The sequence below is a fragment of the Eretmochelys imbricata genome, chromosome 10 (assembly GCF_965152235.1).
Source record: "Eretmochelys imbricata isolate rEreImb1 chromosome 10, rEreImb1.hap1, whole genome shotgun sequence".
In the NCBI taxonomy this organism is placed as follows: Eukaryota; Metazoa; Chordata; order Testudines; family Cheloniidae; genus Eretmochelys; species Eretmochelys imbricata.
In genome coordinates this window covers 58,889,232-58,899,333 of record NC_135581.1, presented here as the reverse complement: position 1 = coordinate 58,899,333, position 10,102 = coordinate 58,889,232, and the positions used below count along the sequence as shown (strand labels likewise).

Genomic DNA, 10,102 nt, shown 5'->3' with positions numbered 1-10,102 from the left:
CAAATACTTATGCACTATGAACAATCACTGTACACAAATAGGATATGAATCCATGCTAGGTCCATGAGTGGAGCTTCTAGATTCTACTGAAATACAAGTAATAACTAACAGACAAAGCACCCACCACAAATACCCAGTGCGCACACCTGCCGTGCGTGCACACACTGACCAATACCCAGTGCGCACCCATGCTGTGAACACACCAACAAATACCCAGTGTGCACACCTGCCGAGCATGCACACAACCACACTACCCAGTGTCCACACCTGCTGTGTATGCACCCCCCCGCACACAAATACCCGACGCACACATCTGCTGTGTGCACCCCCCCCCACAAATACCCGACGCACACATCCGCTGTGTGCACACCCCCCCCACAAATGCCAGCTGCACACGCCTGCTGTAGAGCTGTACATACACCCACAACTACCCAGTGCACACACCTCCTGTACACTCACCCACCCATGCCTAGTGCACACACCTGCTGTGCATGCACACACCCAGCCAGGCCCCGTCGCACCCGTGCACGCACCTGCTGTACACACCCATGCCCCGCGCACCCCCCCCGCGAACAGGCCGGGCACACAGGGGCCGCCCCGCTGCGTTGCTGACGAGACGCCCGGCGAGCGATAAAACGCGGCTTGCCTGACGGGTCCGGGGAGCACCGTGCTCGCCCGGGGGGCGCGGCGGCGGCCCCTCCCCGGGGCGTTGGCTGGAGCCGCACCTGCTGGCCCCGGCCGGAGCGGGGCGGCTGGGCCCGGCGCCAGTCACTGAGGGGGAAGGCGGCGAAGGAGGATGCTGCGCTACAGCTCCGCGCTCACCATCACCACCACCGTCCCCAGGCCGCCCGCCGGCGGCAGCGGCAGCGGCCCCGGCGAGAAGCGGGTGAGTCACCCGGGAGCGGCCTCTCAGCCTGCCCAGCTCGGCCGCGGGGGGCGCTAGGTCCCCCCGGGCTGCTTCCCGCGCGGTGCTGCTGCCCCCGAGCCAGGGGTGAAGCCAGGCCTGGGGCCGCTCCTCGCGCGGGACCCCAGAGAGTCCTGCGGGCTAACTCTGAGCGGGCACCGTGTGGGCCAGGCTCCGCCTGGGGCTTGCGTGCGGGGGCTGCTCCCCGCTGCTCTGAGCTGGGCTTTCGGGCAGGGGTGGGCGCTAGTGCCCGAAACCCGCCTTGGCTTAGGGAACGTTCTGCTGTTTCACCCTCCTCCCGCCACAAGCGGCTGCCCAAATCCGCACTCGCCAATGGTAACCGTGAGCCCTAGTGTGCGGGGTCCGGTTATCAACACCAGGCTCGGCCAGCGCTGGCTCGGAGGAGCGGAGAGACTGCGGGCATTCTGCTCTGTGGAGAGCGCAGCAGAGTCCATGAGTCTTTTCTTCTCCCCCATTCGCTAAAGGAGCTTTTACAATGTAGGGCAAATGTCTAGTTCCCCATTTCTACTCCGCGTAGCCAGCAGGGTTAGACAAAGGCTACAGAACAGAGCAGAAAGAAAAGGAGGACTTGTGGCACCTTAGAGACTAACAAATTTATTTGAGCATAAGCTTTCGTGAGCTACAGCTCACTTCATCGGATGACAGAAAGAAGTCTGACTTGGTTTAATGTACATACTTTAATAAGGATTGTTTTTAAAGGGCAGAACATATATTTGTCCAGCAGTGTTTGCCCTCTAGCTATACATGTGTACAGGAAGATGTAGTTTACTAATGATTTTTCTTTTGAATAGAAGAAAAATGTGCCAAAATATATTTTATTGCATGGCAAAGACTAGAGCTGTAAAAGAAAGCGTATTGGTCTCAAGAGAAATACTGTGCCCCAGATCCTCAAAGGTATTTAGGGGTATAACTCCCTTTGCAGATCTGGACCTGTGCTTTTCGTTTTTTATGTTATGTTTTTTCAGAATTAATGTTTCTACTCTAGAGAGAGAACACACTTGACATCAAGATGCACAATTTCAAAGAAGAACAGTTCAAAGAAAATATTGCAGGATACTGCAAAATAGTGTTTTGGTTTTTGTGTTTTTTTTTTAAATCTTCACTAATTAGTTTAGAGCAAAAACTTTCCCTCTATGTATTTTGGCAGACTTCTTTTTTTCCCCCCCAGTCTGCGCTTCATCTTTGTTTCTGTTCCAATCAAATTATCTACTGAAAACAGGATCAAATTTTGTGGGCTCTACAATGAGGTTTTCTTTTAATAGTCATAATATTGTGGCTCCAGTTTTTCCAGGTGTGCAGTTGTTTACAAACATCCAGCTGGATTTAAAGAATCAAGGACTTTCACATGCAGATGACAACAGATTAAGGATGCTTAAATTAATGCCTTAGATGCTGTAGCTAGTGGGTGTTGCTTTAAACCCATGAGCCTTTTAAATAGAACAATATTTAAATATTTTGGAATCTTTCATAATCAAGATAAGATCGGTAATGATGATGTAAGAATCTGCTTGGCAAGTCTTCTAAATGTTGTTAAAATTCTGGCAGATATAGTGACAAGAATGTTCCTACACCCACCCTACTTTAAATAGCTTTTTCAGTACTATAACAACGTATGCTGTTATCATGAGAGGACACACATTCTTTACCTGCTGTAGTGGCAATAAATCAACAAGGATCAGGTGATAAGCTTGTCATTACAAACCAGTGTTGTTGTGTGACTAATCTTTTTAGAGAGACAAGGTGGGTGAGGTAATGGCTATGTCTACGCTACAGACCTTACAGCGGCACAGCTGTACCGCTGCAGCTGTGCTGCTGTAAAGTCTCTTGTGTAGCCACTCTGTGCTGATGGGAGAAATCTCTCCTGCTGGCATAATTAAACCACCCCAACAAGTGGCGGTAGCTATATTGGCAGTAGACACTCTCCCATTGACATAACGCTGTTCTCACCGATGCTTTTGACAGTGAAAATTATGGGGGTCGGGGGGGATGTTTTTTCACACCCATGATCAACAGAAGTTTTGCTGACAAAAGTGCTAGTGCAGACAAAGTTGGTATCTTTTTAATGGACCTACTTCTGTTGATGAGAGAGACAAGCTTTCAAGCTAACACAGAGCTGTTCTTTTGGAATACATAATAGTTATCTCTGTTCATCTAACAGCAACACCCACCTGTTCATCAGAGAACACAAAACCAGTGAGGAATGTTATCATGACACCTGTTGCATACAGTAACCAGTGAGACTGGTGAAGTTGCTGTAGCAAAGTCATCTGCCTTTGTATGCTAGGAGCCAGTTAACTCTCTGACTTCACTCTTCATCACAAATATAAGGAGTACACAGACTTAGACTCATGGTGGGTGAGAAGCGAAGTTATTAAACCGGAAAATTAGAAAGCTTTGGAAACTGCTATTATTATTATTATTATTATTATTTATTATTATAGTAATAATAAGGAAATAAGATATTTTAGTGGAGAATTACATAGTATAATGTGGCCTTACTTCCTAATTCTTAAGAATAAAGTGATTCCCATCCTCATTATTCATAATTAGTTTCATGTTTGATATTTTTCTTCTAAACAGGTTAATATTGAGAGTATATTTTAGAATACAAGTTTCTTTCTTTTTCTTTTTTTTTTGACTTAATCTACTCTAGCCTACATTCCAGGACAAAGTAAAAATATGTAGTTCTGGTAATTTGTAAGAATGCAGTCCCTTTTTCTAGTGGCAACAACGGAATTAATTTGCAAGTAAAACTCTCTTTTGTAGTGAAATGTTAGCTCCCAAACATGGCTATTCAAAAAAGGGAATGAAAACACTTGGAATAACAAATGAAGTAAAATTACACCCAACACAAGATGTCATAGTTCCATCTACCTGCAATCACAGGAAAAGTGCCCATTAATCATGTTGTTTTAGAGATGAATCTAAAGGTGGCTATAATTACATTTTTTCCACAGATTGTCTGTCAATTGTACCTTATCACCAGATTAATCTTTCTGCACTGACTGAAACTAAAGACTTGTTTCTTGTCTTGTCTTCAGAAGTTTAGAATAACTTTGGACCCTATGCAGAGTGAGTGGTTCTTAAGCTTCACCCATTGAGCAAAGATCAAAAAAAGTCTGTGGAGGCAAGCAGCAGGGAATTACTCGACAAAATTCCAGTCCCCAAACCACTTGAGTGCCAGAAGCAATTGTATCTTTATTGGCATAACCAATAACATCTCCGGCTTTTTGATCCCACACCCTCTAAAGTCAGTGGGGAATTTTGACATTTTCAGTAGTTGGGTCAATATTGAGCGTCTTACTCCAGTGGGAGCAATATGGAGATCTTAGGAAGGACAGATTATCAATAGACAAATATTACTTTGCTAGAAAAATATCATTTTGGTCATTCTAACCCTATTGCTGGCATTCTGGCTCCACATATTTCACTAGTATTTTGCTTAAAAAAAAAAAAGTCTGCAGAACATTTGTCAAAATAATCATTCAGGGTTTGAGTCTGTTACTCTTACTTGTGTAAAGCAGACCCCTGGTTATTCAAGGAGCATGCTGCTCAGTGTGAATAAGGATTGTGGAAGTGGGGCCCTATTTTTTTTTAATATAGTCTAAAATTTTAAACTTACCTTCAGTATTTTCTTTTTAAGTGCTATATTGCAACAAACTATCTTTGGTGATATCCTGCATGATATAAGCATGTCTCCAATTATTAACTTCCATTCCATTTGGCAAACTAATGTTAAGAGCTGTAGTGAACCTGTCTTTGCTTCCCTGTGTGTGCATCAGTTTCACAGATGACATCCAGCGTAGCTCTGGGAATATTGCTCATAGGTTGGTGGTTATCGCAGAGTAAACAGTGGGCACATAGTATTGGCCAAATTGGGATTACTTTCTTTGTTGAGTAGTTTGCTAAAACTGTGGTCACTGCAAATTATAAAGTTTACAAGTGATGGATTTTTTTAGATTGTTTCTGATTCTTTATAAAACCAAAGTTATACCCCTACATCTACCAGGAGTTCAGTAATAGCATGATACGGTCAATTTCATTCTAACCTGTTGTGAGGGATAGCCCAGTGATTTGAACATTAGCCTGCTAAACCCAGGGTTGTGAGTTCAATCCTTGAGGGGGCCATTTAGGGATCTGGGGCAAAAATTTGGGATTGGTCCTGTTTTGAGCAGGGGGTTGGACTAGATGACCTCCTGAGGTCCCTTCCAACCCTGATATTCTATGATGACATGGAGGTAGATGGGCGAATGCTTCCAGTCCATAACTTGGCTGCCTACTCAGAGTACCGGTGCATCTATGCTACAAGCTCTACAGCAACACAGTACTTGTTATAGCAACTGAAAGGGTCTTTCCACATAACCCCAGTGTTTCAGTCCATTTCTTCTTCACTTTCAGCTCAGTCATATTTCTCCGCCCTTCACCCAGCACTTAGTTCAGTCTCTCCCTAGTCTGTATCTGAGGTACCCCGTCTTTTTCTGAGGAATTTCTGCAACCATCCCCACAGCTAGAGAGTGCTGGGGTTGATTCCCTCTGGAGCTCATTACAATTGTTCCTTGATTTGACCAATAAATTTGTGAACAAACAATGCAAAACGCTACTTCCCCAAGAGGCAACATCAGCTGAGGATCTGGCCACATGTGTATGTAGCTTGTGTGGGGGGAAAAAAAATCTTTCAATTACATTTTCTATTAAAATTGAATGGGAGAGTTGGTTCAATGCTTTGTGGCATCAGAGATTCTGGAATCCCAAGTGAGGTTGTGTGAGTATATGCCCAATCTGTTTTATGGCGTCATGCAGCTACTTCTTTCATGTGCCCCTTGAGACAAACCGTCAGGCTGGTGTTCGTCCAAAAGGCTAGTGACTGGTTCTGTTTGAAAATGTGTGATTGTTTTCTGTGGCATTTGCAGAGATGTTGGGATTGGTGCATGGGTTCTGATTTAATTGGGGATGTATGGTGATTGTGAAAGTGTGGGTACAGTCCTGTTTGGTAAAATTCCATTTCTGCAGGGTGATGATGTGCAGTTTCTTCATCTATGTCTCCTAAAGGGTCTGTAGAATTTGATGGGGGATCCCAGTCTTGTCAACTGATGAACTCTACAACAGTCTGGCCTTTAGTATTCTGTGAGCATTGCAAGCTGAAATGTGAAACAGTAAAGTTTTTGTTTCACTTTGCTGCTTGAAGTACTCAGAGCAGAAATACTGATGAAAATATGATCTTCTGGAGTGTGTGTGCATATGCATACTGCTATGCGCCTGAGGGGATGGGGAAATAAAGGGCAGAGAAAAGAAGGGCTCCTAGGCGTCATGGTAATATAAATACAGTAATGTTTTGGGGGGATAATAGAGAATGAAGTATGAAAAGGGTGCTACCTTGAATTTTTTTTAAACTTAAAGAAAGGAAAAATATAAATATCCGTGGTCTCAGCCAACCAAAGAACCAATGAAAGAACCAGTCAAAGAGCTGGGGATGCTGTGCAATTGCTAACCCTAATTTATTACTCTTCCCAGTTATTCAGTTTCCTGCACTCTGATTGTGGGTCTGCATAATTATTGTTTGGGTGCAGTAACCAAATAGCATGTGAATCTCATTCCCTGTACTCTGGCAGACAGTCACTGTTCACCAGTCAGCGTATGGGGACTTGTATAATTTCAGTATGATTACTGACAAATAATTTTACTGTGAATATTTAAATCAACTGCTGACTGGCTCCTTTGTTGAATGCCATGCACTTTGCTTGCTTCAAAGATGGTGTATGCTTCTGTTCATCGTTCTCTTGTCTGTGAACAAGAAAAATACCTAAAATCAAAGAAATAGAGGTTGTCAAATCACTGAAAGGGAGACTGTATTCAATTCTGTCTGGTCTGAAATCACTGGGAGCAAGATTTGGCCTTCTTTCTTTCATCACCTTCCCTTGCAACCCCCTAAATTCCCTTGTGTTCCCTTGCCATCCTACGGGTCAGGAAGGTGCTTGTCTCCACAAGAACACTCATAAATGTTTGTCTTTGTTTGCTTATATTGGAAGACTGCCCACCTCTCCCTTCTGGTTCATGCCTGTAAACGAATATGTATTAGGGAGAAGAGCCTTGCTAAGTTGATGGGAGGAAAGAACAGTGGAAAGTAAAAATTAAGGGGATGAGTGGGGGAAAGGGGGTGATAAGAGGTGTATATGGGCTTCCTGATAGTCATATTTTGTGCCAATAAACTCCAAAGTCAAGGAGTTTAGGGTACAGTTATTAACTTATAAATGTAGGGTACAGTTATTAACTTATAAACAGGAAGTGCCTTAAAGTTCTCTGTTATAATGGCTGAAAGGAAGAATCTGGAATTCTCTTTAATGACAGTTACAGATACCACCTAATCAGTGTCAAAAGCCAGTGTACGTGGACACAGTCAAGGTTGTATTCATCGTTTAAAAATAAATCACATTGTTTATTCCTCTGGAAACTGGAAATTAAAATGTTTCGTTACCAAATTTAACTTCCTTCATCACATGCACTTTGGCTTGTTGTTGTAGGTTTGATAATGAATGCTGATTAATGGCATTGAGCTCTTTTTGTGTTTAAAATTGTTTTGCAAATGGATCTAAAGATCTAAATCAGTGATACTCAGACTGAGTCTCGCTTGTGAGCCACAAGTGGCTCTTTAATGTGTCTCCTGCAGCTCTTTGCAGCACATGATATTAAAACACTGTGATTTAATTATTAACCAATCTGGATGTTTTTACTATGTTGTTAAACAACTGTAGTTGATAAAATAATACGTGGTGAGTTATTTTGCTGAGTAAAAACTAAATATTTCCTGTCATACTGTTGAAATATGAATATATAGCACTATAGTAAATGAAACAAAGAATTCATGTGATGGTGTCTTTTGGGTAATGTTGATCACTAATTTGGCTCCTGAACCACTGAGGTCTGAGTATCACTGATATAAATGGATCTAAAGGGCCTTGAAAGTGAAGACCAGTAGCTTATGTTCAAAGTGACAGAGCAAGGGGAGTTAATAGAGGGATGAACTGGTCAAAGCAACAGGCTGAGAAAATGATCTGTGCAGTAGCAATTTCAGTGAATATGAGTGAAACAGGATTGCATTTTTCAATGCTGGAGAAAAGGATGTAGTAATTGAGGCATGAGGGCCTGGATGAACATTTTAGCTGTGTGGATGGATAGGAAAGGCCATAGCTTAGACCTTTTACGCACAAAGAATTGTGAAGAATTAGACATGGAGGTCAGAATCCAAGATGATACCCACATTACGGGCCTGCGTGACAGGTAGGACGGTAATGGTGTCCATAGTGGCTGAGAAAGCGTGAGGGAGGGATTTTTGTGGGGAGGGGAATTTAAGAGCTAGACATCCACAAGGAGATGTCAGAGAGAGTCTGGGATTTTTGTTTGGACAGAATGTGTTTTGTATTTCAATAGTTGGTATCTATTGCTTAGAAATCATTTATTGCTTTTTATTGTAGCACCTAAAGGCTCCAGCCAAGACTGGGGCCCTGTCATGCTAGGCACTGAACAAACTTGTAATAAAAGACAGTCCCTGCCTCAAAGAGCTTACAATCTAAACAGACAACAAAGGGAAACAATGTGATGGGAAAATAGTATTATTAACCCCATTTCACCAACGAGGAAGTGGCTTTTCCAAGATCACATAGGAAGAGGGACCTTGATTACACTTTTTTATGAAAGAGTTTATGAACTTTTGGCCATGTGCATAATTTACCGATGTGATTAATCTCATTGAATTCAGTGGAACTAAACTCATGAGTGTTTCCAGGATCAAGCTATTGGTATGTCCTTGACATAAAAACAGGGTCTGTTCTAGAAAGCATTTTGTGTTTTCAGATACTGAATCTCTCATTTTAAAGATCAAAGATGTGCCAAATTTCAATCCAAGGCAGAGAAACTGAAGAAAACTATTTTCCGTGTTAGTGTATTTCAATCCCCAATGTCATTTGGGTGAACATAGCAAAACCCCATTTCAGTCAACAGCATGTTATTATTTCAGGTATGTAATGTTCTCCTTGAATTAGTTCTTGCCAGCTAAAGAACCCAGCCATTAGAAAGTAACTTTTTCCATTGTTTGTGGCATGGATGAAAACTCAAAAACTAGTGCATCTTATTTTGTAGAGGGGTCTGTTAAAATGACCTTTCTTAGCATTCTTAAAACTGAAAGAAAACCTTTGTTTCTTTCTAGATGAATGTCTGTAGATTACGCCTAACAGTGCCACCTGATGAAGGCTCATTTTCTGAACAAGGAGCAAATAAACCGGAAAGAACAAAAAAAGTAAGTGCATTGGGTGTAGGCTGGCATTTACCAGCACGCAATCAGTAACAATCAGAATGTGTTTGTTTCATCCCTTCCACAGAAATAAGATTAACATTGATGGGAATTTCAACATCTTTGCAAATTTAAGAAAAGAAAATTGACATTTCACATAAAAGTTATACTGTGTTCAAAACTGAGGTATGGGTGAGCTCTGAAGTTGGTGGCAGCAAAATTGTGCCTGGAGGTATAAGGGTTAGAACAGTTTTGCAACACATAGGCTCTAGGTGATGGGCAGTTGAGGTACTTGCAAGATTTTATTATTTAATATTTGTAACAGAAGCCCAAATCAAGATCAGGGCCCCATTGTGTTAGGCACCATACAAGTGCCTGCAAAGGCAAGGTCCTTGTCCTGAATAGTTTACCATCTTAGGGTTTGATCCTGCAAAGTCTTAAACGTATGAATGATCCCCATTGGTTTCAGTGGGATTACTTGTTTGTGTAAAGTTCTGCATATGCTTAAGTTTTTTTGCAAGATTGGTGTCTTAAAAATGTGAGTTTGAACTGGCCTTCATATGACTTTTGGGGCCGGGGGGGGGGAGTGAAGTGTAAGTTGTTAGACCGATACTGATGGAAAAAATACAAAAGAAGGAAATCCAGGTTCTTCTGGGAAGAAAATGGTATGAGAACAGTGTGGTGAGAGAGACAAAGGGTCCAGTTCTGTTCCTACAGAAGCAGTGGCAAAACTTTGTGAGTTTAGGGGTGCAAGACCAAGCTTTAAAGACCAGATTTTTACAGTTATTTAGGCACGTAAACACCTTTTTAAAAAAAGCACCTGGTGCCAGATTTTTAGTGCCATAAATAGGTTTATCTTGTCTTAAGCCAGGATTAAAAAGGAAAGCTGGGCA

The 10,102-nt window shown here is 42.4% G+C and overlaps 1 protein-coding gene across 1 annotated transcript in view; it reads left to right on the top strand.

The window, feature by feature from the left end:
- The first annotated feature begins 798 nt into the window (after positions 1–798).
- Positions 799–10,102, top strand: part of MYZAP (myocardial zonula adherens protein) — a 91,245-nt gene continuing 81,941 nt past the window's right edge. Inside the window, exons 1-2 of the mRNA XM_077828941.1 lie at positions 799–886; positions 9,126–9,215. Of these exons, the coding sequence (XP_077685067.1) occupies positions 9,126–9,215 (90 nt within the window). The 5' untranslated portion in view covers positions 799–886. The remainder of the gene's footprint in view (positions 887–9,125; positions 9,216–10,102) is intronic.